General features: G+C 46.2%; 3 protein-coding genes across 10 annotated transcripts; 2 read left to right on the top strand and 1 right to left on the bottom strand.

The window, feature by feature from the left end:
* The first annotated feature begins 56 nt into the window (after window positions 1-56).
* ASCL3 (achaete-scute family bHLH transcription factor 3) lies at window positions 57-4,529 on the top strand. Of its 4 annotated transcripts, none has more exons than XM_036028990.1 (3): window positions 2,887-2,995; window positions 3,103-3,250; window positions 3,471-4,529. In XM_036028990.1, the coding sequence occupies exon 3, from the start codon at window positions 3,483-3,485 to the stop codon at window positions 4,026-4,028; it is 546 nt and encodes a 181-aa protein (XP_035884883.1). In that variant the 5' UTR covers window positions 2,887-2,995; window positions 3,103-3,250; window positions 3,471-3,482; the 3' UTR covers window positions 4,029-4,529. The 4 variants fall into 4 exon arrangements, with proteins under 4 accessions (XP_028372423.1, XP_035884885.1, XP_035884883.1 ...); XM_036028991.1 differs by having other exon boundaries at window positions 3,103-3,258; window positions 3,479-4,529; XM_028516622.2 differs by lacking the exons at window positions 2,887-2,995; window positions 3,103-3,250 and adding an exon at window positions 57-252 and having other exon boundaries at window positions 3,479-4,529.
* A 262-nt stretch (window positions 4,530-4,791) lies between these two features.
* C6H11orf16 (chromosome 6 C11orf16 homolog) lies at window positions 4,792-16,792 on the top strand. Of its 3 annotated transcripts, none has more exons than XM_028515830.2 (7): window positions 4,792-6,852; window positions 7,517-7,701; window positions 8,973-9,129; window positions 10,324-10,555; window positions 11,203-11,835; window positions 15,419-15,647; window positions 16,417-16,792. In XM_028515830.2, the coding sequence occupies exons 2-6, from the start codon at window positions 7,535-7,537 to the stop codon at window positions 15,628-15,630; spliced, it is 1,401 nt and encodes a 466-aa protein (XP_028371631.1). In that variant the 5' UTR covers window positions 4,792-6,852; window positions 7,517-7,534; the 3' UTR covers window positions 15,631-15,647; window positions 16,417-16,792. The 3 variants fall into 3 exon arrangements, with proteins under 3 accessions (XP_028371631.1, XP_035884882.1, XP_035884881.1); XM_036028988.1 differs by lacking the exon at window positions 4,792-6,852 and adding an exon at window positions 6,886-7,301; XM_036028989.1 differs by lacking the exon at window positions 15,419-15,647 and having other exon boundaries at window positions 6,023-6,852.
* Window positions 15,255-24,365, bottom strand: AKIP1 (A-kinase interacting protein 1). 3 transcript variants are annotated; one of them, XM_028515831.2, is made up of 6 exons: window positions 24,273-24,364; window positions 23,857-24,084; window positions 23,299-23,379; window positions 21,102-21,206; window positions 19,720-19,791; window positions 15,255-17,211 (listed from the first exon to the last, which is right to left on the bottom strand). In XM_028515831.2, exons 1-6 carry the CDS (start codon window positions 24,279-24,281, stop codon window positions 17,068-17,070), a joined length of 639 nt encoding a protein of 212 aa, XP_028371632.1. In that variant the 5' UTR covers window positions 24,282-24,364; the 3' UTR covers window positions 15,255-17,067. The 3 variants fall into 3 exon arrangements, with proteins under 3 accessions (XP_028371632.1, XP_035884886.1, XP_035884887.1); XM_036028993.1 differs by having other exon boundaries at window positions 19,720-19,795; window positions 21,106-21,206; XM_036028994.1 differs by lacking the exon at window positions 19,720-19,791 and having other exon boundaries at window positions 24,273-24,365.
* Window positions 24,366-27,988: the final 3,623 nt, after the last annotated feature.

Here is a 27,988-nt window from a genome sequence, read left to right as displayed (position 1 = left end):
TATAACCCAGATGAATGAGATTCTTTTTACCAACAAATTTGTTACAAGAGTCCAGTTTTGTAAGCAAACCTTTCTACTTAGTTTTGTTCTGTGTTGTCATATCTACATGTCTCGTAGAAAAAACAGCTAAACCAGAACTGAGCAGTTTTGTTTAACTGTCAGCTACTTTGCATATTGTTACTAAATGGTCACCTATAAATCAGGTTAAGTCTGACTGAATCCAAAATACAGCATCCTGGTAACAAAACTCAGGTAAGAGACTCTTCCCCAGGGTGGCCCATAGGGAGAGTAAGAATATGATTTATAGGAAAATTCCTAGGCACAATTGGTAAATGATGAATTGTGTCGGCTGCCTGATTATTTCATTATCTTAAATTATCAATTATGCCTACATGTTAGAAGATTCAGATTTTGCTGGTGGCTGAGTCATCTAGAGCAGTGGAAAAGGTTTTGGTTTGGAAGTCAGGAGACCTAGGTTCTGACCCCCGCTCTGCAACTAGCTCTGCAGCTTTAACCAAGTTTCAGTCTATGGGGGACGGGATAAGAGGATTTCTAGGGTTCCTTCCATCCCTAACATTCTAAAATTCAGCTATCTGTATAGTTGCAGCTTTGTTTTTTACATGCTAATATATTTAATAGCTCTAGAAGTTGAAGCTTCTACATTCGATAGAGCGTCCAAAATCTATTTAGGATTTTATCATTAAGACCTCATGTGTTTCCCAGAAGAGCTCTAGGACAGAAACCTGAGACTTTTCCAAGACAGGTGAGTTTGTCTGCCTTGCATGTGTCGGGAACTGCCAAACCCCAGCGCTGGTCATCTGTGTGACATTCTATAAAATTTGTAAAGATTTTGAGTTATAAAAACTCAGTTTCTTCAAACATACCCAGCTTCCACTGGATTTCCACCTTGATCATCTTCATTACTGCATTGTCCATTTCTATCACCCTGTTGTGGTTGAATGATCTTATTTGAATAAAAGATGATCTTATCTCAATGCTACTGCAGTGATTAGTCAATTTTTTTGAAAATGTTTAATAGAAACAGCCTCTCATCAGCATGTCTCCAGAGACACCAGGCACTTGTTCCAAGAATAATGCAAAGTCTTGTTAAAGCCTAGAAACTTTTAGTTATCTGTGGCATATACACATTATTCAGATTTCATCTGAGTCAGCGTTTAAGACAGTATTAAAATGGTCTGTCAGAATAAAACCATGCCCAAAGAATTTTTGTGCGAAATTGGCTTTGATGACGCCCGTCTTCTGTGTTGGTGTCCTGTTGTGTCACTGCTGGCTTGCCAGCCACGGGCCGCAGTGAGGGCCGCTGTTCCCAGAAATGTAGGAATACCCGCTCCACATGTGTTCTGCTTCTACCCTCTAGGATCTCTGGCTTGGGGATTTCCTAACTCTTTTCTCAGCAATTTTTTTTGACACAATCTTGGCTGGTTTTTAATCTTCGGACATTTTTGTTTTAATTTCAGGCCAGTTGGTCAGTAATTTGGAATCTTTTACTTCCTGTCCCTTTGTTTTGATTTTTTTCACTGAACCTATTGCACTTATCTCATCCCACCCCACCCCCGATAAGGAACAGTTTTTCCTGGCATTTACTTCTTTTCAGCTTGTTTCACCATGACTTCTAACCCTTCCGCCCTTCGCCCCCTATGCCCCAGCCCCCACCGCCCTTTCTGTTTCCGTAGTCACTTGTCTTTCCATACGAGATAGGATGTAGGCTTTGCCACAAAAATTGTAATACGCTTGAATGCCCTTGAGTTCTGGTGCTTAGAGGCCGCTCTATGCATTGCATGCTGTGGCCTGCAGAGTTTTGCTCTGCTCAGGTGGAAGCACAAGTGATGGGGCTATCTAATCCTGCTCATAAGTATTAGGGATTTTTTTGGAGGGCGGGGTGCGGGGGGTTCTTCACATATGCCAAGCACAGAGAACAACCTCTCCTAAAGATGTTGAAAAATCACGCCCCCGAGAAAGTAACAAAAAGCCCTATTTTCTTCTTTTTTCTGGAGGCCCACAGTTAGATTTCACGTCACTTTCCTTTTTCCATTTTTAGTTATGCTCTTCATCTCTCAACCAGCATGCTTTGGGATATATCAGTGTTTGATTTTCCCGTGTTGGGGAAAACATAAGCCAGGTTTTCTGTAAGGTGCCATTTAGAGAGGAATGCTGCATAAGCATTCGTCTGTTAATAAAGAAAAAGGGAAAGAACCAATGCCTAGCACATTGTGTATAGTTTTTTTCCTTCAGTCCTCACAGTCTCTCTGCAGAACAGTCAGTATCTCAGTTGGTCACTGGAAAAAGCTGAAGCCCAGAGAGATTACGAAACTTGTCTAAAGCCACACAGCTAGGGAGGGGCAAAGCCAACATGGAAACTTGGGGGTGTCATCACCGAAAGGAAAATGCTCTTTTCTTACAACGTTACCCTGGCACCCAGTTTACTGGTTAAACTGCAGTATCCCTGTAAAACCTGTGGCGGTTGCATTGTTGCAGTTAGAGGCAAAGCAACAGCAGTTTAAGGAATGAGATGGATGCAGACCTGTTCAGCTAGAGGACATGTGGCAGTGTGGGTCCTCTTGGGTGTAATACTTTATCCTTCTGTTCAGTTCTCAAAGAACAAAACTTAAATACAGATGCACTCCCCTCCATATTCTAAAGTTCTGTGCAAGTAAAATATGTAAATCTATGTTTTAAATGTGATAGGAGAGTTTTTCATTTAAAAGATCCAGTGAATTTGTAAGAGCGAATGATTCCTTTCTTATTTTGTTGTCAGATCTGCCTCCGGCATGTTAGGCATTTTTAAGGAAGGCTGTGCCTGTGAGGGTACATGGGTGCTAAGTCTGTAGTTCCTCCCACACATGGTCAAACACGGTGGCATGCAGCGTTTCCCAGACCTCGGTCATTCACACACACCTGCACAGCCATCGTTATCCGAGTTCCACCTATACTGTTACCGACTTGCCATTTTCTTCAGTCCATATTTTTTACTCAGGTAGGTATAGGTTTATTTTTTAAATAAACTTTGTATCATACTATAAATGTAAATCAGTATAATTCACTATAAAAAGGAATTAAGAGTAAAATATTATTAAATTCTAGCTAGACAGTATCGCTTGTTGAAGGCTTCCATCGGAGGAGGGTTAGAATGTGCGCTGGTAGGGCACAGGACACACCCAGCAGACTAAAGCTGCGTCTTTGTAATCATTGGAACTGAGAGAGAATTGAAAGGCAATAACTTTCTCACAAGGTGAGTCAGTGCTATTAATGCTGCTTCTGTGTATCATCAAACATCCTCTCTCTTACTACCCATAGAATATTGCAACCCCTTCTAGTCTGAGCTCAGGAAAGCAGCTCAGACTAGACTATATATCAAGGCAGAAAAGTCTTTAAAAACATTGATCTCTAAGAAAGTCGATGTCTGCTCTCCTTTGATTTGGTCCAATTAATGAACTCGGTTATGTTTCCAGGCAAACAGGGATATGATGGACAATAGGAGCTACTGTAATCTGCCAGAAAAACTGCCTGTCTTCTCTGACTCTGCCCACTTGCCTCTGACCCGGTCCTTCTATCTGGACCCTATGGTCACTTTCCACTTGTACCCAGAAGCCCCGGTACCATCCCCTTACGCTGAAGACCTGCCGTTGCTGCCCTTTCCCAGTGATTCCCTGATGGTGGAAAATTACAGCGAAGCCTGCCCCTTCTCCTTCCCAATGCCCTATGCAAGTTACAGGAGGTGTGAGTACTCCTACGGGCCCGCCTTCATCCGGAAAAGGAACGAACGGGAAAGGCAGCGGGTGAAATGTGTCAACGAAGGCTATGCCCAGCTCCGACACCATCTGCCAGAGGAGTACTTGGAGAAACGACTCAGCAAAGTGGAAACCCTCAGAGCTGCAATCAAGTACATTAACTACCTGCAATCTCTTCTGTGCCCTGATAAGGCTGAGATCAAGAATAACGCTGGGAAAGGTCCCACCATAATAGCAACCACCAGCCACCACACCGACCCCATTTTTAGAATCATTTGACTCAGTGTTTCCAAATAGAAGCAAATAATGTCACAAAATGGGGGCTCTTAGAGCATCATGCAGTAGTTTTTCCTAAATGTAATTTCTGTGTGGGCAGATAGTAGCTCAAAGGCCAACCTATGGTGGATGTTTATTACCTGGATTTCAGACATTACCTTCTGCAGATTGAAAAGATGATTCTTAAGCCTTGGCGATTGCTTTCAAATACTTGAGAGGAACGGGAGTCCCAGGATCCTCTATACCTCTCCACTTGCCCTTCTCACACCCTTCCTCAGAGTCCCAGCTGTGAGAAAGTCTCACAAAAGCATTGTATGGCTAATGATCACTGAATGCTTGTAAAATGCACTTTGCAGGCACCGCATGCAAAGCAAACTCAATGAACCTCCCTTGATTTGTCAAGTCTGGTGTTTTTTATTATTTGGGGTTGACAATAAATCTACACCTTACCCATGTCATGATGGGCAAGTGGTCTCAGAGCTGAGGCAAAAGTAGTCAACAAAACCTTGTTGTCATTTGAAATTTATCAGTCATCTTTTCCTGCATACACAAGACTTCTTTAGGCAGCTTAGTGTCGAGTGAAGAGGGCAAGCTCTGGAATCACACTGCCTCTGTGTAAACTATGACTCTGCTACTTTCTCTCCGTGGCGCGTTCTTCACCCACGGATGAGAATAACGAGAATAGCAACTACCCTGTATGTTTATTACAAGGATTAACATATTAACAGTGCCTGGTACATAAGTATCTATAGCCTTATTATTGTTGTCCTTCTCTTGTCCATAGCACCATCATTCTCTGGGTTTTTAAGCCAGAAACGTGCAGCTGCCTTCACCCCCGGGAGGGATGGTCACTGGTCTGTATCTGGAGTCTGCCTTCAAAATGTCTGAATTTCAGCTCTTCCTTCCCCCTTAACTCCCAAAGTCCCATCTGTCCCCAAGCTCAGTGAAACTTCCAATGCACTGTCACACTCATCTCCACTGCTGTTCCTCTGTGAAGTCTTCTCACCCTGGCTGTGTGCTTGCTTTTTGTTTTGTGTACATATTTTCGTGCAGTTTTGATCCTGCTGTCTTTGCACACTGTATTGCACAACGCTCTGTCTTCTTCAGGAGACTGGAAGCTCCTGAAAATAGGGACCAGTCTTATTCAGCCTGCACCCTTAGCACCCAGCGAAGAGCCTCAGGTCAGGTAGGTATTGTCAGTGGGCATTTGGGTTGCCGTTTTCCAGTCCTATCACACGTCTGAGTAACTGTTCACGGGAGTAGCCTCCCCCCAGGCCTCCCAGGCTCTGTTCTCAATGGGCTCCATCCTCACGCTGAGGTTCTTAAAGCATTCCACTCCCCTTTGTGGCTCAAACCGCATGAAGACTGCCTTGGACTATCACATTGTTTACATGCATCTGCTTGGTTTTCAAAGCTCCCACCAATCTGGCCCTTTTTTTCGAGTAGCCACACCTTGATTTCCCCTGAAACACATTCCCCTGCAAAAAGAAGTGTAGTCTTGCAAATGTATCCATCTCTCCTAGCTCTTGCTTCCTACTTAAACTGGAATGTTCTCCTTTTCTCCTCTACTGTTGAAATCCTACCTGTCTTATTCAGGAATCCTCTCACTGCCAGAGACTTCACTGGTTTTTTTTGGACTCTAATTTCAGCATTGTGCAGCACAAAACTCAGCCTTTAGGCAGGAGAGGGGTCATCAGGTGAGAAGCTCCAGAGTGTAAGAGAAAATCTGGTCCAGTTTGGTGTCATGGATAAAGGCTCACATAACTGAAGCATTTCGCAGTAGGGCAGCCTTCACAGGGCTGAACACTGTCACCGAGAACCTGTGTGCTTTAGGTCTGTCCTCTGAGTCCTCCTCTGGGAGTAGTTTCAGTGTCCCAGAAGCTCCCAGAGGCACACACCTCCTTATTGTGGACAGGAGGAAAGAGAGAGTCTGGAGCCCAGGAGTCCCAGCAGAAGTCCGGAGTTCCTCGGGTACGTGTCCCAACTGACCCCTGCAGCCAGGGGGACTCGAGGTGGTATGTTCCACTTGTGGGGCTGGGGTACCGTCAGCCCCTCCTGACCACGTGGGTCCTCAAATAGAAATAGGCACTGGTGGTACAGGGGAATAGTAACACGGGAGAATAGTAACACCTACAAATGTCCTACATACAGTGTTGCTGTTTTGCTTCCACTGAGCCCCCGGCCGGCACACAACCGGTGTGCAATGACTATCAGATGCTTCAAAACCAGCTTCTCCTGTGGACATTCAAATGAGGTCAGAAACTAGACTTCTTTTCCTTGGGTCCCCACTGTCCACTCTACCACCACAAGTGGTCACCACACCTCTGCTTCTAGGCAGAGTCCTATCTGTTACAAACAAACTTGCCCACAGCTTTGGTTATTTTGTTTTAAACGATCAACAAATTCTGTGCTAGAGTCTCTATTCCAGCCAGTGGCGACACATACCCCTAGCCCCTGCTTGCTCAGGGTGGAGGCACATCTGTAGTCCTGGGTCTAGGGCTCCCCTGGGATCCATGAGGGCTTCCCACCGTGACTGGGTCTTCTGGCAGTGAGGAAGCCTGAGCTTTTGGGAATTGAAGCTACCATGACCTTTCTCTCCAATAACCCCCTCTTTACAATTGGACAACAACCCCTGCCCCCTCACCCAGCCCATGCCTCCCAAGGCCCCCTGTCACCCCTGCACATGCTCAGTACACTCAGCCCACAGTGTTCCTTCTGGTTCCCAGCCATGGCAACGTGCTTGGTAACCAGGAGTCAGTTGGGCTGAGGCTCTGAGCCCCAACTGTCAAAAGGGCTGAGGCCGAGGTGGAGGAGGCTGCGGCTGAGGGTAAGTGACCTCGGGTTCAGACCTGTGGACTTGGGCAGGGGCAGATCCTGACAGGGCTCTGGGGGGCTGGGGCAGCAGAGCATGCTCTTGGGCCCTGGGTCACCACTGTTGCCTCTGAACAGGTCTGTGGAAGCCACAGCCCTGGGATCTCAGCTAGGCCTGGGCCTGAGTCGGTCCTACAGATGGCTGGGTTAGGAGGGCGCCTGTGGCTTGGGCCAGGGGTCATTTCATCCCCAGGGTTGGGATTTGTGAAGGGAAGTACGGTCTTACCCTCCCCTACCCCACAGGAGCCCTATGACTGGGGAGGAGGTGGGAGGAGAAAACTAACATACATACTGAGCCACTTCCGTGCCAGGTGCTTTCCATATATTACCTCCTGACTGTGTGGTAACTGAAGCTCAGAGGTGAAGCAAGCACGCAGCCCGCAGGCTGTGAAGAATTTAAAGCAGGTTTCTCTACAATCACAGCTCTGGCTCTTTCCACACTTTCCTGAACTGAGCTGCCCAGGGCAGGCGTTTCAGAGGACACTCTGAGCATCTGTGGGAACAAGTGGGGCCCCAGAGAGGCTGCTGACCACTGACCAGTGACCGCAGAGCTGAGCCCCATCCCAGCCCAGTGCCCTCCGCTGGGCTGCAACTCAGATAATGGTGGTGCTTGTTCTCAGGCGGTCTCTCCGAAGCCTATGGAATCCTCCGCAGAGCCTGGGATGCCTTTGCCCAAATACTGCAGTGTGGCCACAACCCTGGAGGTCCCCGCCTGGGCCGGCACTGCTCCTCCCTGGGACTTCGCCTTCACCTGCCCCTTTGGCCCCCAAGCACCCTGGCTCACCTGGCACAGCCCTCTCACCAGGTACTGGGCCCAGCCCCTCTGGAGGAAGAGGTGGTCATCTCCATTTTTCTTCTCTGTCTTTTGGTTCTGCATAGTGTACCATGAGGGAGAGAACTTGCTTCTTGGGAAGGCCGAAAGCGTTCCTTAGCGTGTGGGCTATGATTTGCTTAAGGTATTACACAACCCCAATCTGAACTGCACTCCCAGTGACCTCGAGGGCTGCCTGGCTCTTGTCCCACTGTATAGCAGAGTGGCACGTATCAGAGTCAGGTTGTGTGAGAGAAGGCAGTCAGGCATCCCTGGTTATAAAGTTTCTGGACTATTTTAGCATCAACCATGGGACTCGTTCTGGCACTATGTGAGAAATTAGGGTTTCCACAACCCAGAGCCAAGGTGAGGTCTCTAGGCCCCTCCCCATGTTCCCTCAGCGTCCCTCTGTTCTCCTGGCTCTTTGGAAACCAGATCCTCAGTCAGCTGTCTAAGGCGTGCCTACCAAAGGGGAAAGGCCCCTCAGCCTGCAAGCACATGCTAGCCGTGTAAGTCCCAGGGACTGCCCCTCCATTCAGTCTGCCCAGCTTACGGACATGGCCGCTCGAACCCTTAACAGCCAGCCCCCTTTCTTGATTCTCCTAGGTGGGCCATCTCATTCAAAGCCAGAGTTAAGCAATCGTATAGCCTGGCTTGCCCACGAAAGTAAACAGCTTCTTCAGAAACCCGAGTTCTGACTCAACAGTCCCTCCCTCCCTGGCTTGTCTGTGTCCACAAAACTCCCAGAACCAGCTTCTCCTTGTTCCTGTCCCCACAGCGTCTGTCCAGCTCCTCGGTGCCTCCCCTATGCACATGCTTCCTCCTCCCTCTGACCCCACAGCGCCACGGGCTCTCACACACTTGCTGCTTGGGCATCACCGTCCAAGCCTCCACACCTCCTCCTGGAATCCCACACACCCACTTAGGATTCCCCTTTGAGGTATTCTTCTCTGGCCTGCTATCTAATCTCAGAACCAGCATTGATTAACTGGAATATATCAAGGCTAATCACATTTTGATGACCTTGAAACAGTTTCCAGCCCTCAAACAATGGTTCCCTCCACCGTCCTCTCCCTCTGCTCCGGCCCACAGCTTGCCTCACTGGGGGTCATAGATGGGCACTTTGTATGTGGATTTGTGTTCCACGTACCTTTGTATGTCACATGCACGCCTCAGTGCTGCTCCAATCTATCTGTGAAATGTGTTTCTTGATGTTTTTAGGGCTGGGTCTTCTCTACTTCCTAATTCCATTTGCTTTTCCCCAGATGTGTGTCTTATCAACCATACCTCCACGTGGCTGAGCCAGCATGGCAGGGGCCTCGCTGGCTGGGAAGAGCTGGAGATGCTGCCGGCACATGGGTCCTGGCGAGAAGGGAACCAGATGGCTTTTATTACCGGGCTCAGATAAAGACCGCTCCGGAGGCGAGTGCCTCGCCACCCACGTCTCCCTGGCACGCTCCTCTGGTGGCCCTGTCATACCTGACATTCCTCAGTGGCATGTGCCCAGCAGTTCAGTTTCTTGGAGAGGCACAGCTCTTCTCTGGCTAAGGCTGTGCAAGGGGAAATGCGGCGTCAGTGAGTGCATTAGTGTGCTAGGGCTGTGTAAGAAAGTAGTGCAAGCAGAATGGCTTAAACAGCAACAGAAATTTATTGTAAAAGTACTTTCTTCGGTAAAATTCAATGTGTGGAGTTCTGGGCAACAGCTTGAGGGAAGCAGAAGCAAACACATGTGCCCCCATGCACGCCTGTGTGCCCGCACACACAGAAGCATGGCAACCTGCACTCAGGAGCCAGGCCTGGCTTTTACCTCAGTGGCTGCTTGCTTCTCAGGATTTTTCTCTTCTTTATGGAGGCAGACTTTGGGAATGGGGATCCATGGAAGAAGGACTAGTATGAGTTCTGAAAAAAAAAAAAAACACATGAATTATAAAATCTCCAATCAAAAGTCATTTTGTCATTTTTAAGTAACTAATACATGAATTCAAATGAAATATTAGCAGAGTTTTGCTCAAATAGAGAGGTTCTGTCTAGTGATTTGTTAACCACAATTTATTCCTTTCCAAAATTGTACTGAGCTCTCAAAAGAGCTCATACTTTTAACTAACTTTAGCACTTCTCCTGCCCTTTCCTCACTGGTGTGACACAGGGCTGAGGGCTGCCCTAGTACCCCAGCCACTCCTCGCCCTTGTGGGCCTGTGGGTGAAGCCACCATCGCTGTCTGGCCCTGGGCACAGGGACAACACTTCTTGGACATGCTAGCAGCCAGGGGAGTGCACTGGGGAAAGAGCCAGAGGACCCAGGGTTTATAGGACAAAAACAGGAACAGGAAAAGAGGAAACAAGAAAAGGACGAGAATGGGAAGGAAAGGCAGGACGGGATGAACAGGAGTTCCCCTTGCAGGAAGAGGTGGAGAAGGAGGAATACCCTCACTATACCCCTTGCCTGTCTCTGCTACAACGGGCTCTACGCAGTACCTGCCCCTCCCTTCTCTGAATGGCTCTCATGTTTGTAAGGATGCCTGGGCCTGGTTCCAGGGCACGGCTGCGGGGAGCTGTGCTGCTCCCTGTGGTGCTTCCTCCCCCAGGCCTTATTCTGAGTGTTTTTTTTTCCCCACAGCTGGAGAGGCAGGGGGCCCTGCTCGTGGAATTTGAGGCTCCACTTGTCACAGGCCCAGAGCTGCCAGCCCAGCGGCAGAGCGTGGTCTTAGAAGAAGATGTCGTTAGGTTCTCGCCATCCATGGAATGCTCACTGCAACCTGGGGACAAGGTGCTGTCCCCCTGGGAGCCAGACAGACAGCGGTACGGCCCCGCCACTGTCTTGGGCTTGGAGGCGAGAGATCCCCAGAGAGGTAAGGCTGGCTGCTCTGACCTACCAGTTCCCAGAAGGAGCCAGGCTGGTGATCAGGCCAGAAGAGAGAGCAAAGGGGTCTCTACAGCTTAGGGATCTTAGAGGCATTAAAAAAAAACACCCTTACCCCCTCACTTGCAGCTCAACCCGGGGTGTGGCAACAAATCTACAAATCATATCTTTAAGATTAAAAAATGTTTTTCATCAGGGTGAAAGAGCCTAAAACTATTACGTCTATGTTGGTTAGCTAACCTATGGTGTGGTGGGTTATCCTGGGGTCACACTGGTATTTGTGACCTGTCCCCCACCAAGTCATCCAGAGACTGGGACAGTCCCCTTCTACAGGGCTGACCAGTCGGCATCACTGTCATTCAGAGAATGACAGAGGGAGGTTCCTCCTTCCAGTCCCTGGCTGAGGAGGCACTTTGATTTTGACATCAAAACTGAGGCAGGGAGGCGCGTGCAGGTGCACTGGAAGTGCGGGGGTGAATATGGAGCGGGTGAGGGTGTGTTCCTGCAGGCTCTGTGGGAGAAGTCCGAGTGTGGAGGCCGCAGAGCAGAAGGACTGCTTTTGGGGAGAGAAGAACCCTTATCTCATGACATAGAAGAGGTCGTTATAACAAAATGTTGCCATTTTCTGTTATGCAGCATGGAAAGAAGAAATTACTGTTCACTTCTGGAATGGCAAGACAGCTACGGTGCCTCTAAGTGGGGTCAGGTGGGTGCCCCCTGCTGTCTGGAAGAAGGCTGTGGAGAAGCTACGCTGGCCTTCCACCAGGGAGCACCCCAGTGCCCTCCTCAGGGCCCCCTGCTGCTCTCTGCTGGGGCCGGGCACTGCATGTGTCACCTACAGGCTTCCACTGGGCCCCCCGTTCCTATGCCCACCCTGCCACCCCCACGCCTGCTGCCAGCTGCTGTGCCAGGGCTGCCTGGGCTGCCCTTTGGCCGGACCCACCTGGTGGCCTCTAACCAGGGCCTCAGGGGTCACCGCCAGAGAACATCCAGAGGCAGAGCTGAAGCCCACAGCACAGCTCTTGCCCCTGGAGGCTCCTAAAGAGGAGAAAGGAGCAGTGCCAGCTCCCATAGCTGTGTCCTCCTCCTCTGAAGAGGATGTGGAGAAAGACCTGGAGATGGGCCCCCGCCAGAGGCCGATGGTGGACAGCACAGCCAACACAGACCCCGTCCCTGCTGAGAAGGCTCCGAGGAGGCCGGGTGGCCCCTGCCAGCCCGAGTGGAGGTACTGGAGGAGAAATGGGCCTGAGCCGCAGCCTGGGAAGCCAGGTATACCTTCTTCTAAGGCGGGACTGAGGCCCTTGCTCCCTTCCCTCCCTGGTGTCTCTTGGGAATCTGAGCCACCTGACCACTAAGCTGGGAGTGGAAACAATACTTAGGGGTGTGGTCATGTGGAAGCGGAGTCTGTGATAGGAAGGAGATAAATGGTAGGTTTCCATTGAAGCAGTAAAGCCCAGCCAGAAAGGATGGATGGGGTGATCTTCTTGCAAAGGTTTGCCTCTCTTGTTAACAGCTGTCCTTTCTTCACTAGTCTCTCCTGCAGGTACTGCTGCTATCCTGCTTTTATAATACCTGCCCCCTCACCCTTTTTGTTCTTGGAGGCCTTGATTTTCCTCTAGATGAAGCGTCTAAACACCTCCAGAGGTTGATCAGTCTTAAGTGCCCCGAGAAGCCCAGGAACAATTTTTCAAACACCAGTCATCAGGCTGTACTCTCCAGAGGGGCCCCTTCCTAGGTCAGAAGCGGGGCCCTGCACTATGCTGCTCATTCTTACAGCTCAGGGTGAGGCGGTGGTGTTGTTGGCAGTCTGCAGCCATCCCCAAACTTCTTCTTTAAAAAAAATTAATTAATTTATTTTTAGAGAGAGGGAAAGGGAGGGAGAAGTAGAGGGAGGGAAACATCAATTGGTTGCCCCTCACACACCTCAAAGGGAACCAAATCCACAACCCAGGCATGTGGCCTGTCCGGGAATCAAACCAGCAACCTTTCACCTTGCAGGATGATGCCCAATCCACTGAGCCACACTGGTCAGGGCCATCATCCTCAAACTTCTGTATCATGGGCTAAGAACTGTGTGACATGCCCTCACAGGTTTAGGAGCAGTAGGTCACTGATGTGCCTCATGCCCACCCTCTCAAAAGTCCCAAAGGGGCCTGGGAGAGCAGAAGCCTGTCAGCTGGCCGAACTATATGGTGGGGGATAAGCCTGGTCCCCGGGGCTAGAAGAGGTTCATGGGGTCCTGGGGTCACTAATTTAACATTCAATAAACTAAATGAACATTCCTTCTGGGGCAGGGATGCTGTGAGGGTTAAAGAATACCACTGCTAAAAGCTCAAGGATCTCCAGATACCACCCACATTGGGACCCACGTGAGCCTCTGATTGAAGCTGTCGTCCTGTTTCCAGGACATCCACTCAGCCAGAAAGACCTCCTAGCCCATGAGGATTTCAGTCTTGCCCCAGGATAAGCTTTTTATTAGTCCTCAGTTCCAGATGGTTGAGAGATTGTTTCTACAATGAGAAACTTTCTTGGTTCTCTCCACAGGACCCCTGGGCTTTGGGGTGGGCGGGGATGGATATACTGTATTGTTCGGATCATAAGACATACCCGCCCCTCCAAATTTGGGAGGAATAATGGTTGTTAACGCTGCTGTTGAATTCTGTTTATATTTACATTGGTGAAATATTATGTTATTTATGTTATTAAATATTTTACTATATTTTTTGTTTCAAAATTTTTTCCCCAATTTTTCTCCTCTAAAACCTGGGTGTGTCTTATGATCTGAAAAATATGGTACATCACTGCTGTTGTGTTTTATCAGAGGGTTCCAGGCCTTCCTTGGCTTTCAAAGGTGTGGGATCTCTCTCCCACCTCTGAGAGGGAAATAGTAAAAGGACAAGAGTCTAGCCATGACCAGCTGAGCTCCTCTTCCCCTATTTGAGAAGAAATATATTAGAAATAGGGGTAGGCAAACAAAGGCAGGTTTACAGTTGAGTCCAGGAAACAGTGTATTTGTGTATTATTATCATCATATTATTTGTGTTACAACTATAAACCTACTTTGGTCCACCCTGTACAAAGGCTGGGGGAAGGTCCCTGTGCTTCTGTGAAATGGGTCACTCCAGTCTTGCAGAGGGAAACACTGGGAAGCCTCAGCAAAGCTACTTAGAGTAAGTTTTTTCTACTAGATGTACCCTCCCAACAGGTGATAATATAAATAAAATGGTGCCCAGATCTAGATTTCTCATGCTAAATTCTCCGTAGCTTCTACTGCCTCCTGCTTCAGCACAGAGGAGAGAAAGAAAAGCTGTACCTGTAGAGGAGTCTGTGGGGAGCCTCTGGGCAGCCCCAGGCCCCGCCTCATGGAGAGGGGCACCAGCGGGGTAGCCAGTGGGGTTGAGGGGGTCACACGTGCCCCAAGTACCAGCACGTTCCTGCTGCTGTGGCCAGGCCCACCGCGTCCTCTAGTCTGGCGCCAGACTGGAGCCAGTCCCCGGCCCAGAGCACGCACTGCTTTTATCGGCCCCGCCTACCCACCTAATCCTACCTTTAGTCTCTCCCCCCATCACCATATTTAAACAAACCCACTGCAAAGTATTACTTCCCAAAATATGTGATGATAATTGGCTATATAAAGAGAAATATAGTATCTTTGGGTACTTGGCCTGGCTGTCCTTCAGGTGCTGGATCAGTTGTTGCTCCAGGCAAAGGTAGTTCTTGGAGCTGAACCGCGAGGATCAGTGGGCCTGCCTTCTGCCTATGGAGAACATGCCTGAGATGGGGCGTGGAGGAAGGGGCCATCCCTGGCCGCTGTCACAGGTGGGCTGCTATACGCCACAACAGACTAGTGGTGAGGACACATTGCCAAACACCAGGGCTTTTCTTCCCCCCCACCCCCAGATTTTATATTCTTTAAGGAAAATGTGTTCTGCATCTTCTAGCTGTGCCTGGTAGCCATCGAGTACTGATGCTCGATAGTCAAGTCTCGGGCTCTGCCTCTTAATAACCCTCTTGTACGTCCCCTCCACCCTCCATACTTTTTGTTACTTTGACATACAGGCAGTGAAGTTAGCATCTGATTCTAAAACAGCGACCCTGGAGAGGCCAGACTTTATTTATTTATTATTGTTTAGAGAGCGGGGAGAGAGGGAGAGAAATGTCAATGTGTGGTTGCCTCTCATATGGCTTCTACTGGGGACCTGGCCTGCAACCTAGGCATGTACCCTGACTGGGAATTGAACCAGTGACCCTTTAGTTTGCAGCCCATGCTCAATCCATTGAACTATACCAGCCAGGGCTGGGAGAGGCCAGGCTGTTGACTACCAGTAGCCATGTTGCTCTCCTCCCTTGCTTATAGCTGAAACAGGATTCAATCTGTAGTTTTAAAAGTCAGGGAGATGATGGATTTCCTTTAAAGTATTTCTTCCTTTTTATACATTGCCCTATTCCTCAGGAAGTCACACCCCCTCCCCTTCTGCGGCCTCATTTGACCTGTGAAAACTTGTTTTCCTATCAGTTTACGATCTCTTCTTTGTGATCAGTGTGATTTATAAGCGCCTTCAGCTGGTGGCAGTGGGTTATTTTTGCTCCCCCTAATGGCTGGTTTGAAACATATGCCTGCTAACTTCTACCCAATTCCAAGTCTGGTGACCAGATACAGCCTTTCTCAAAAGCATAATAGGCAGAAGTGAATAACACAGTTTATTTTATTTCTTCCTTAAAAAGAGAGAACAGTGCTAGGAGCTTATAGGTAGTGAAGAGATTCTGTGATCCTTGGCAAAGTTGTACTTAAGTCGTCAAGGTCCATCCCATCAAAACGGTGGCACATTCAACACACCCCACTGAATTTTAGGTTTAGGAAAAAGATGTTGCGACACCCAGAAGGAAGTGAAGGGCAACAAACAACAGCGAGAACAAACTGCAGTAGAGGGGAACGCCAAGGAGCTGGCCCTGGAAGCGACCGACACGGAGCCCCTGCAGCTCCCGCCAGAGAAAGCCGCAAGCAGAGCGCTGAGCCCGGGAGCTACTGAGGCGCGTCTGAGATGCCAGAGCTCCTCAGACTAAACGCCCCAAGGACCCAGGTAAAGTAGCATGGCTGGGAAAGGACTTTTTTCAATTTTTATTTTTTCAAAGACAGTTGACATTCAATATTATTTTATAGTTTCAGATATACAGCATAGTTGTTAGACAATTACATAATTTGCAGAGTGATCCCCTGATAATTCCTTCACTCACTTGGCACCATACACAGTTATTACAACAACATCAGACTGTATTCCCTATGCTGTACTTTACGTCCCCATGAGTATTTTATAACTACCTTGTTTTTCCTTCTGAATCCCTTGGGGAGGGGTTTCTTAAGGACTCCTATGGTTCTTCAACCTTTTGGTGTCATACCCTCTTTGAAAATAAAATCTGTGACTCTTCTTTCCAGAAAAATTCACATACCCACAATTTTGCACGTAATTTCAAATGGCTTACAGAACCCCCAAACGTCATTATAAGCTATGTAGGGGAGCCAGGGTCCCCAGTTAAATGACCTTCTATTTGGTGATGGGCACGGGTCTGCTTTACTAGGCCCTGTGTCCATGGGAGTCTGATTCTCATTAGGATTGCTAATATAGCACTACTTAAAACTTCATGTTCATCATATAAAGTGCTGGCGTTTTTGCCCTGAGGGAAGACTTGTTCAAAATGAGATAACTAAGCAACTAAACTGAGAGGTGCAGCAATACTGTTGGTGAGGTAGCTTCAACGTTAAGGACTCACCGATGACTTTTTAAAATCAGTGCCTTTTGATCCTTAAAATTACAGTCAGTCTAAGACTCTGAGGGCTTTTTCCCCTTACAGGAAGCTACAGACAGTAGATGCCTGAAGAGGAGTTACCGAGTGGCTGGCAAAGCCTCCAGTGGAAGGAGGTAGCGTGCAGGCCACAGAGGCTAGCTGAGTAAGCAGCGGCGTCTTCGCCCCATTGCGACTTCCCGCAGAGGGGCGGCAGGAAGGCACCTGTCGTGACAGGCACCGGTGTGCTGGCGGCCCTGGCCAGGGCTGCCTGCCCCGTGAGGGCAGCTTGAGGATGCTGCTCCACACAAGTCACAGGTTGTGGTTGGCCTGCGTGGGGCATCTGTGTCCACAGCCTCTCTGTCATATTTTCATAAAGCCTACAGCTGTACATGAATGATATTTTGTTGCTCCTAATGCCAATAAAAAGGTATTCTCTTTATTTCCAAATCGAGTCTCCTTTTTATTATCATAATTAACCTTTACTTGGAAAGCAAGCAGTAAAAACTATTCAGATAGCCATTATTACTTTCAGGGAGAACAGGGTAAGAGGACTTCTACACTTTAAAAAAATAGGCACTGAAAGAGACAAGCTGCAGTTAGTAAGGCTGACCCTCTAGGGTCAGCCCCCAAAGCAGGATGGATGTGTAAATGTTACAAGAATCATATGGTGGCTTTATTCTTCTTGCTACTTAAAAAAAGGTAACGTGATGGTCAACATCATATAGGGAAAACCAAGTCCACACTTTGTCCTGAATCAACGGCCACCACTTGAGTCTTCTTGGTTAGATCATTTGCACCCACAGTGACAGAATAGGTCCCTGGATACACTTCTATGTAGAGGTCCTTAGAGATGTTGTCAGCCTGGAAGGAAAGCAAATATTGGCAGTTGAGAGGTTTTTATATCCCAATGCCCAGGGCACCCCCACTGGGCTACCTCTGTGTGCCAGAGGCCAGATGGAACGAAGCATTAATGTGGGAGATGAAGGTCCTGCTTTCAAAGTCTCAGCCACATGACAGGACTATCCCTCAGGTAAGTCTCAGCATCTCCTTGTGCTCACTTGTTTCCTTGGTTCTGAGACTGTGGTAATGCCCACCTCCCAGGTGAGACCACTGTAAATACCCAAGTATTACAGGAACATGAAGGATCATAAAAGGAACACTCTAGCTAGAGTAGAAAGATAAGAATTAGAAAGAGGGAAGGGAAAGGCTAAGTCCATTGTTTTGGGATGAAAAGCAGACAGTGGCACTTCTTAGTACAGATTAGCAGTAATGTAGAAGCACCTTGGAATTACGAGAATCATTCTTTTTCAACGTGCTTTGCTAAATTCATTATTGGGATGATGAACTATTTCTCCTAAAGCTGCAAATTCTGTGAGTAGATTCCATTTTGTCATGCAGCAAGTCAGCCGGCTGGCAAAAGCCCTCCCTTGGCAAACTGGCTCTCTGCTAGTGCAAAACATGGGGAACTGGAGGAAGTGGGAGGGTTGATGTTTAGAGTTGAGCTGAGCACAGACTTCGAACATGGTGGGGAAGTGGGTCATGGCAGGTGTGCAAGCAGGGGAGGGTGTCTGTTTAGATGGCAAAAGAGCCAAGTTGCAAACCAGGAAGGGGCCTGTCATTTAATGCCCAAGGCTCTTATTCCACAGCTGGGACACCACTCCTGCTTACTCAGTGCCCAAAAGGGGAAGTTGTCATTTCCACCCCCACCACTCCCAGGGAGGGGACAAAACCATTGGCTAGCAAATTCTACTAGGAAGATAAATGATAATACTCATACTTTTAAGAAACTTCCTCCCCCTCCACCTGATAGATTTGAAGCCATTTTTTCCCTAAACCGCTTTGTTACATGCTTTCATGTTATACTCCAGTTCTGCAAAACCAGAGGTGTGGCGTCATTTAACTGATGTGAATGACACAAGCATTTATTAGTCATCAACTATGTAAGTAAACAAAAGTAGGTTTGGAAAATACAGCTGCATCTGAGTTTCAAAAAGGCAACGATGCTTCATGTGTCTGAATAAAAGGACACGTACGGGGTAAGGCTGGCATGTGTGCTGCCAATACCGGGCTGTCTGGAAGGTTGGCATTACCAAAATCCTGCCAGTGCTGCAGGCATCTAAGCCTAACCACTTATATTTGTACTAGAAGGATAACAGTCTTAGTCGCTACTTACTCTGTTATTGGGTTGGCCGAAAAGTTTATTGGGGATTTTCCATAAGCTGGCTCTAGTAGCACTTAGTTGTCTTTTAGCTTCATTCAAAACAATTTTGTTAGATTGTATTGTGACAGCTGTCATATCAGTGTGCATTTAAAAAAAAACAAAAATTGGTGAATTTTTATGTAGCTATTTCATATTGAAGATGGAAGAAAATAAGGAACATATGCAGCATATTATGTTTTATTATTTCAAGAAAGGTAAAAATGCAACTGAAATGCAAAAATAAACTTTGTGCAGTTTATGGAGAAGGTGCTGTGACTGACTAAAACTGTCAAAAGCGGTTTGCAAAGTTTCACGCTGGAGCTTTCTCGTTGGGTGATGCTCCACAGTTGGGTAGACCAGCTGAAGTTGACAGGGATCGAACTGAGAACAATCAATGTTATACTATGCAGGAGACAGCCAACATACTCAAAATATCCACATCAATAAAGTTATTGGTGAAAATGAAAAATGTGTCTCTTATTTTACTGAAAACAGTAAACAGACTTTTTGGCCAACCCAATATATTCTGAATCTTGGCTAGCACATTGTATACAAAAAAAAAAAAAAAAAAAAAAGCAAATTACAGCAACATGCTGGAGTTCCTTTCCTCAGGATTCCAACCCTTCCAAGTTCCGAAATATTTCCTGAGTTTATAAACTAAAGAGTGCTTGATCCTAATGAGGAACTTACCCCCATATGCTTTTTACAGAGAAACATTACTGGAAAACGGGAACAAATCCCTTCACATGTTTTGGAACCTGATCTCACCAAATGTGTAAGTTTCAGAATGTCAGCAATGGTATTCACTTTGTAAGCACAAGGGTCAGGCCCCTCCTGCTGCTTGAACAGATGGTGGAATTCCAGCAGGACCCAGCGCCAGCCCAGCTGAGCCGTAGGAACTGAGACACGAATATTTCACATTCTTTCCAACCACAACTATGAGTTCGGGTGCAGAGCATCCCTAAAGCTTCAAGTAGAGGAAGGATACTAAGAAAACAGAATTTTACACTGAACCTCAATGTTGTGCATGCTCCATAAAGCTAAAAACACCCTAACATACAGACACTGCAGATCCAGTACCAAGAACCATAAAATAACCAGGCCAACTGGCTCACGACTTTGCAATGGTGGTGAAGCCCCGTGTGGGACACTGGGAGCTCTGTACTCACAGGCGGGGATGCCTCTGGGATGTACTCTGGGACTTGATAGTTGCCTCCAAAGCCAAAGGATGTTGTTTTACTCTGAAGAAACAAGTAGAAACACTGTTTTGTGCCCAAGTTCACACTTCTGGATTATAAAGAGAAACTTTCTCCTACTTCATTAGGAACTAACAATTGTTCTGTCAATTTTTTCTAAGTTGTCACCTAAATTATTAAGGCTTTAGTGAATTCTGTGAGATATTTTTAGTCAGATGTTCACCATGATTACTTGTAACCTTCATGGGCTTTGGAGTCAGATAAACCTGAGTTTGAATCTTATGTCTGCTCTTTACCGAGAGGAACTAATTTCTCTAAGCCTTGCTTTCCTAGTTTATAACATGGGGGTATGAGACTGGAGAGAAGATTTAAAGTGTAGAAGCGACAGACACTTAACAGGCTCTCAGAAAACAGAAGTGTCTTCTGTGCTTGTCTCAGGAGTGTGGGTACCAGAGGGGAACAGGCTGAAGGATCCACTTCCCTGAGAGGCACCAGCTTGCATTTTACAGGAGAGAACGGGAGGGACAGGAATGACCCTTGCCCACATATAACCCCTTCAGCACCAGGCCAGAAAAGAGAAGCCAGGGTTCAGGTTCTGGTGCTGCTCCTTACACCCCAGGGAACAAGAGGGGCTTCCTGTGTGCATCCAGTCCTTACTCTCATCCCTGTGGCCACGCTTCCCCTCCCCAAATCCACGGGCCAGAGAAGCCACAAATCCAACCTGAGGATCAGACTCTGGGTTTAAGTTTGCTATTTTTGAGTACAACCAGGGTAGTTTAAAAACAAAAATAATAACACCTACTCTCCTCAGCAACAAAGGATTCCTGTCCGATCAGTTCAACAAGTAGAATCTGCCTTTCCCAGAATGACACGTAGTAAAAAACAGGTAAAAGTTTGTAGTGAGCGACCTGTAAGCGTTATTATCTTTAGGAAAAGTATTTTGCTAAGAGACCCCTTTCTTGAACTTTATAAAAATTACCTAAGACATGATACATATCACTACCTTAGAATAAAATATGTGACTATGAAAAAAATCTCCTTCCTATCCCTAGATGTAGACGAGGATATTTGAAGCTCTTTTCGTTAAGACTGCCCAAGAATCCCATGACCCAGGACTGTGGGTTCAAGGGAAGATCCTACAGTGGCATCAGTATTATATCTTAGACAAACTCCTATTTCATGTTCACAGCTATGACTGCTCTGAGGCTGGGGGTTGATACATTTCTATCGAGCAGTGGAATGCAGTGGGATGCTGAGTCACACAGGCATCCAGTAACACAGCTCCAGCAGGAGCTCCCGACAGAGGGCCTCCCAGCTTAGACAGCTCAGCACACAGGACAGTTGAGGACGCAAACCTGACCACTCCCAAGGTCTGAGCACGACTGCAGTTGCGACTTCCTTCTGTGATACCGATAGACGTGGGTTGCCCCTCCTTCTTCCGGCACAGATGAATAATATTTCTAGAGAAGTAATGCGAAAGATGTGGTTAAATAGTCTGGTTAAGTTTTCAAAAAACTCTGTTACTTGGGCAAAATAGGGCTAAGAAGAGAGGCAAAAGGGCAAAGGTAAATTACCTGCCTGCTTGACAGGCCTGCAAAGTCATTGAACACATCTGAGCCCATGTAAACTGGCTGCAGAGAAGGAAGGTGCATTTGGCATTACTTTGCTGCCATCTGCTGCCTCTGTAGGGCAACGACTCTGGCCAACTAACGCTGGGCAGGACCATGCTCTTTGCCAGGTTAAATAGTTTTCCTGACTGCTCCCCTATGTCAAACACAGATGCCTTTTCATCTTCTCTCATGACAAGTTCTGGTGCACAACAGTTCCACATTGATTGTCTAAGTCCCAGACAAGGACAGGGGAAGAAAGGGGTGTATCTCTTTGAGATTTGGAAATACAACAGGAAATGTAACGTAAACCCAAGAGCTATGCAGCCGTTCTACTCTTGGAAGAGGGGAGAGGAAGGAAGAAGTCTCCAATTTAAGGACAATAATTCTTATTTTCTTGTCTGCTTCCTTCCTTCCCCTCAAAGTTAACCTTAGATTTGTCCTTGATTATAACTCATAATGAGGACATTTACCAGCCTGTTTAACTTGAACGCAGTGCAGGGACAGTATTTAAGGCATAAGACCAAAAGAATGAGAAGCTAGGGAAAGTACTTCAAGACATGGATCCAATGATGTATCTCAGGGGCTGCTTCAAAATTGTGCTGTCAAACTCATAATACTGTTTTTAATTCTATCTCAGAAAGGCAAGGGGTTCTGAGCCTCCATTCCATAACAGAGACCTGAACTGAAAACCAAAATGAAGAACACCAATTTGCTAAACCTCAAACCAAAGACAAATATTATTCCTTTTATGTTGATCACTTCACAGCAGAGCCCAAGTTATGAATTTTTCTAAAACCCCTTAACAAAGCAAGAACATAAAATATTCTCTGAACTACATCTCATTGGTTGGAATCTTGTTCTTGGAGCCATAGGGATTCTATGAAAATTGTAGAAAGATTAGAGAGTTTTGGAAATCTTAATATATGAAATTGAAAAGCAAGACAGAACAAGGTAGTCTCTTCCTTCTCTCTTACAGACCAGCATGCTTACAACCACACAAGAATCACAAACAGTTAAGGCTGGAAGAGACCCAGAGTCTGTTGTAATTCTTAGACCATAAAGAATGCCTTCCGTGCAGGTGATTTCCTTGAGTGTTGGCTGGCCTACACTTTAACATTCCCTCAAAGTTCTTAAAGATGACCTTAGTATAATTTTGAGAAGAGGGTCTTTAAAACCTTTGCTCACCCATTTCAATGTATGGTACCAAAAGTGGTACCGTAAGTCTTCATGCTCTAGTTCATGATAATTTTCTGATGTTCATCTCTCAGTGGAAACTAAAGACACAGACTGTAAAGGCTGGAAAGGATTTCAGAGATCTTCATTTTTTTTTGACAGGGAAGATAAGGGTGAGAGAGGCTAACTGTGTTAAGGAATTACAGCCAGTTTGTGGCAGAACACGGGACTGACTCCTGGGAGGCTGCTCCTGTTCCACAGAACCACCTTTGTGGCCATCAAGCAATACGAACCCATATGGACACATCTAAAAACTGCATTACCAGGGGCTTGAAACAGAGGTTAAATTCTAATGTACGGATTTTGTTTCAATACATTTTGAAAACAGAGAGGCTCAGTTTCAGTTTAGAGTGATCCTAATGAATTTTTTTAAACTCCTCATCAGTTCAAAGTTTAAAATACTTCAAATATTTGGACTTGATTGTTTTGGAATTCAGCAAATAATATGAGGGCAGAGACCTCTTCTGACTCGTTCACTGCTTTATCCTGAATAATATCTACTGAATTAGGTATTCAATAAATATTGTTGAATTCTACCAATAGCTTGGATTTATCACCTGGTTTAAATCCTTAAGTGATTACAATTGACCCACGAAGACAGGGCAGGGTGAAATGGTAGTCTCCAGATTCTCCCTAAAATCCACAAAGGTCTACTTTGTGATTCATCACCAGGCAGATCGGGGCATGGCTTCAGCTTACACCAACTTACCCCACACTGACTTGAAGTATAGTCCATGAATTCAGCCATTGTTCTGAAGGAAGCACTGAGAGTTGGGCGTCTTTCTTCTCTCTATTTGAATAAATGGCAAGTCACAGGTGAGATCTGGTATTCCCTACTGGAGAATGAAGTCATTTGGGGAATAGCTTTCGTTTCACTTTTCAAAAGTTTCTGCAAGTTTAAGTCGGTGATAAAGATTTTACTAAGAAAGAACTTCCAAACTCTAAAAGGAGTAAATTGACATGCAATTTGCCCAGGACAAAGATTGGTTTACGGGTTTTCCTCTAATCTCAGATCGTTGCATATAAGAATTTTTTTTTAAGTAACCAACCAGGGCCGAGCACTAGCAGTATCCTAGAGCTACCCAATAATGATTTGTAAATGTCACGAGTTTTCAAAAAGTTTTTCCGTTCACTTTCTTGACACTTCACAGCTTCCACCGCCAAGGGCAGGATCCCTCAGGTGCTTCCGTGTGGTCCATGCCCTGGTGCCCAGCAGGCCACCGCTGGGCGAATGAATGGGCTGGTTCCCCAGAACAGGGGCCCTCACCTCTCCTAGGAGAAGGCGCTCGGGGCCGGCTGCGGGCCATCTTTCTCCGTAGGGCCGCTCTTGGGAAATGACCCCCACGCTGCCTTTGGGAAACTCCAGAGAATGCCAGTCCACCGCCCTCCTCTTAGCCCGCTCCAGCACTTCTTGACCCAGCCTAGCCGAGCGCTGCAGGGAACGCCGGTCCACCCCGTTTAGCGCCGCGGCCGCTAAGCAGTTCTCCATGTAGACCTAAGCGGGCACATACACATAAACAATGGCGGGTCAGCCAGATGCCGCGACTCAGCTACAGCTTTGGGTCCGAGCCTAGGCCTCTACCTCCCCGGCGACCAGCGCCCCCGGTTCCGCCCCCAACGTGCTCCCGAGCGGCTGCCCCCTTCCATTTCCACTTCCCCCTACCCTCCGTGGGGAGCCCTCACCCAACCCATCTGTCAAGGCGCATGCGCTCAAATCTCAGGCGAAGAGGGAGAGCTGAGCCTAGAGCACTAAGCGCCGGCGCAGCGGGAGGGTGGAGGGAGGCGAGGCGGGGCGGGGCGGGGCGGGGCGGGGCAGGGCGGTGGGGCGCTGGTAATTGGCGGGTGGTGGGAGGGGCGCGCGCCCTACGCCGGACACGCCTCCTGCGTGATGCCCGCGACCTCTGCGTGAGGGCAGTCGCGCGAAAGAGAGAACGCTGGAGGCGGGTGGTGTTTGGTGGTGTACGGAGCTCGGTGGTTTGAGTAACACGCAGCCCAGTCTCTGAGTGCGCTCTGTGGGAGGAGCCTCAAGACCCAGGGGTCCTGGCTCTTGGAGGTCGTCTCCGCTGCTTAACGTGATGAACTTTATCTGAAGTCAGGTGGTCTCTTGTTGGGATAAGAAATTGTGGGAATAAGACTCTTGCGTCCGGGCACCTCTTTCTGCCTGGTCAATATTTTGGGATGTCTCTACTTTTATTTGAGGAGATGGGTAGGATAGGCCACACAGTGGGGCTGCCAAGGTGGCACTTGGAGAAGGAAGTCTCTCTGGCCAGCTGGCTGTGGACCATGGGACGTTCAGCCAGAAGGCAGGTATTTCTGGGCCAGAGGGATGCCTTAGTTGCATGAAGGATAATGTAATCCTATAGTGGCAACTTCCTCACCGCTCCACTGGAAATTACGGAGCGGTGAGGAAATCACAATTGTGTGAGTTGAACCCAACTTTTAAGAATAGTTGAACCACAGTTAAGTAAGGAATTGTGCTGTTAGTTACCTTTCCACCCCAATCCATTTGGGTATTTGATAGATGTAAGCCAAGGTCTCACTGCTAAGTGACTCCTCTACACTACCCTGCGTGCAGCAAAGCATTGGTGCTCAGGAAGGACCAATTTAAGAGACATAGGGAAATCAAATACCTAGGCTCCTCAGCAGATGACTTGATTAGCAGTTCTGAGCTATTGGCTACATACTAAGATACATACACATTTTTGCTCATCAAGTTGAGGACTGGGTTTAAATTCTGGCTCTCACTTTTTTGCTGTGTGATTCTGGACAAAATATTTAAATCCTTTGGGCCTCAATTTTATCTCTTACTTGGGGACACCAATAGTGCCAACGTCCCTAGACTATAAGCTTCTTGCAGTGACCATATCTATCTTGTTTACTGAATTTAAGGTGCATCTAGTATTATATCTGTCGCAGAATGGGCTAAAAATAGCTATTGTGAATTGGGTTGCTGTAAGGATTTTGTCAAATGATTCCTGCAAAATGCTTAGCACAATGCTTTGCAAAGAAAGAATAAGTGCTCCATGGATTTAGTTAGCGTTATTATGTGCCAGCCACTGCCCTAGGAGTTGTAGAGAATAGAAAATGGGTCAGACTAAAGGAAAATAATAAAGAATGATGTAAAATCTGTAATATCAGAAAGAAAATATGACTTGTCATAAGGTTAAAAAAGGTAAAGCATTATGTAGCTTAGAGGAGAAAGAGATTATGTTTAATTGGGGAGGGGGATCAAAGAAGGCTTTGTGGAGAAGGAATTATTTCAGCTAGACCTTGAAGGATGGCCTAGGAATTAATGAGAAAGGGGGTAGTCAGCTTACCTGTTAACTGCTTTTGTAATGAGTGTGGTTAGAGGTAGAGAATTTGGTCGTCTTTTATTATGGACTTCAAGACCATGGCTCCACAACTTTTAGCTGCATCTGTGTAACCATGAGCAGCTTATGCAACTGTTCTGTATCTTGGTTTTGTCATGTATAAAATGGGAATGATAGTAAATTCCTCCCAGGGTTGTTGTAAGGATCAAATAATTAATACACATAAAGTGCTTTTAATGGTATTTGGCACAAAGTAAGTTCTCCATGATCAGACGTGATTAGACTGGTCTCCCAATATGTCCTCACCTGGTTCTAGAGCCACACCTTATCTGACTTGGCTCTTCCCCAGGAATCTATTGCTACCTACTTTTGCTATTTTGGTTCAGTGGAAGCATTACTTTCTTTTTGTCAAGTCAACTCTTTGAAATCCTCATTTATTCCCAAGTTGTGACCTCTGTTTTCATAGCTTTTTAAAAATATGCATTGTGGTATTTACTTCGATCTGATTTAAATGATATGTAATTGTACTTCATTCTCTCCCAACAGCTTACTGACTCCTTGAAGGCAGGAACTGTACCTTATTTGTTCCTAAATATCCAGGGCCTGTTAATTAGTGAGTATTCAATAGACACTGTTGAATAGACTGACTCAATTTCTAATTTAAATAGACCCCTGTTAAGCCAGGTAAGAGTTGGCTATAAAAAGATGACCTATGTGCACTTTAAAGAAGTGATGAATATTCAGTTATAACTGATTTTCCCAGAATTTAACATTTTGAAATATGTGGAAAAGAAGATGCTTAGAATGAAACTGAGGACTAAAGACTGGCACCAAATTAAATCTTTGCATTTATTTTTATATTTATATTTCTATATACATCTTTTATAATTTTAAGGTTTGTATTGTAAACCACAGTTTGAGAGAATCCTTTTTCTCTTTTTAAAAATTGAATGGAAATGAGAATGATGGAACATAATTTACCATCAGGGCCCTTGTGGGTCAAACACAGCCCAAGTCAGGTACTTGAGAAAGCCACCAGTGAGACTGGGAAATGGAGGAGAAAGTGGAGGAAGGGCAGATACTCAGGAGTGTGCCTGGTATCAACAGAGAGAACAGCTGTTGGGTTATCTTTCATGATTTATCTGTTCACGAGGCTACGTTCATTGCAGAGAACACATAAAAGTTATTTGTCTAGGTTATGTGGTTTGGGGAATAGATAAGTTGGAGGAAGTCTTTACTCCTGAGATCTGAGGAATGAGATGGGTGCTGTATATTTTGGGGACATTTTAAGGAGGAAAAACAAGCCTAGTGAAGAACAATGCAAATTCTTTCTTCCTCTATGTGAATGGAGCAAAAAAGAGTTAAAAACTTAGGATGCAAAAGTGGGTATTGTGCCTGAGTTAGACAATGATTTATACTGTACATACCGGAGAATGTATAAATCACTTCATTTGACAGGTGGTATTTTTATTTCTTCAGAAGACTTAGGAGCTTTAGGGTTATTATAGCTTTGTAAAGTAGTATTATATATGAGTCATTAGATCATTCATTTTGCCTGATTACATCAACTCATTGGGTGATTGGGGAATGAAAGAAACTCATTATCAGAATTGCCATCTTGATTATATGTAGATTAAAGGGAATGAATAAAACTTCTGAGAATTAGCTTTTATAGCCTTTTAAAATTCACTAGAAGTTAAAAAGCTGGTTGCAGAGCAGGAATGATTAGGGAAAAGTTTTGTCATTTTAAAAGTTACTAGAGATTTGAAGGAATTTTAATTTTGGAAGATATAAATAGTTAAAATCTATGTAGAATTTTTAAAAAAACTATTTTATTGAGGTATAATTTCCACGTAAAGTTTACCTGTGTCAAGTATACAATTTATAATTTTTAGTAAAAATTTTAACAATTTATAATTTTTACAGAATTGTGCAAACATCACCCCAATGCAGTTTTGGAACATTTTCATTAGCTGAAAAAGATCCCTAGTGCCCACCATATGCAGTCAGTCTCAGCTCCCACCGCTAGAACCAGACAACCAGTATTCTGCTTGCTGTCTCTATAAATTTGCCTTTTGTGGATAAGTC

This window comes from Phyllostomus discolor, chromosome 6 (assembly GCF_004126475.2).
Source record: "Phyllostomus discolor isolate MPI-MPIP mPhyDis1 chromosome 6, mPhyDis1.pri.v3, whole genome shotgun sequence".
NCBI lineage: Eukaryota > Metazoa > Chordata > Mammalia > Chiroptera > Phyllostomidae > Phyllostomus > Phyllostomus discolor.
This window is presented reverse-complemented; position numbering and strand designations above follow the sequence as displayed.

What these genes read in the sequence shown, in the direction of transcription:
- ASCL3 (XM_028516622.2), top strand. Translation starts at nt 3,483, where the DNA reads ATGATGGACAATAGGAGCTACTGTAATCTGCCAGAAAAACTGCCTGTC.
- C6H11orf16 (XM_028515830.2), top strand. Translation starts at nt 7,535, where the DNA reads ATGGAATCCTCCGCAGAGCCTGGGATGCCTTTGCCCAAATACTGCAGT. An exon ending in TGGCACAGCCCTCTCACCAG is followed by an intron (nt 7,702 to 8,972) that starts GTACTGGGCCCA and finishes GCTTTTCCCCAG; the next exon opens with ATGTGTGTCTTATCAACCAT. An exon ending in GCCGCAGCCTGGGAAGCCAG is followed by an intron (nt 11,836 to 15,418) that starts GTATACCTTCTT and finishes ACTGAATTTTAG; the next exon opens with GTTTAGGAAAAAGATGTTGC.
- AKIP1 (XM_028515831.2), bottom strand. An exon ending in ATACTTCAAGTCAGTGTGGG is followed by an intron (nt 21,207 to 23,298) that starts GTAAGTTGGTGT and finishes TTACTTCTCTAG; the next exon opens with AAATATTATTCATCTGTGCC. An exon ending in TCCCAGAGGCATCCCCGCCT is followed by an intron (nt 17,212 to 19,719) that starts GTGAGTACAGAG and finishes CTTTCCTTCCAG; the next exon opens with GCTGACAACATCTCTAAGGA.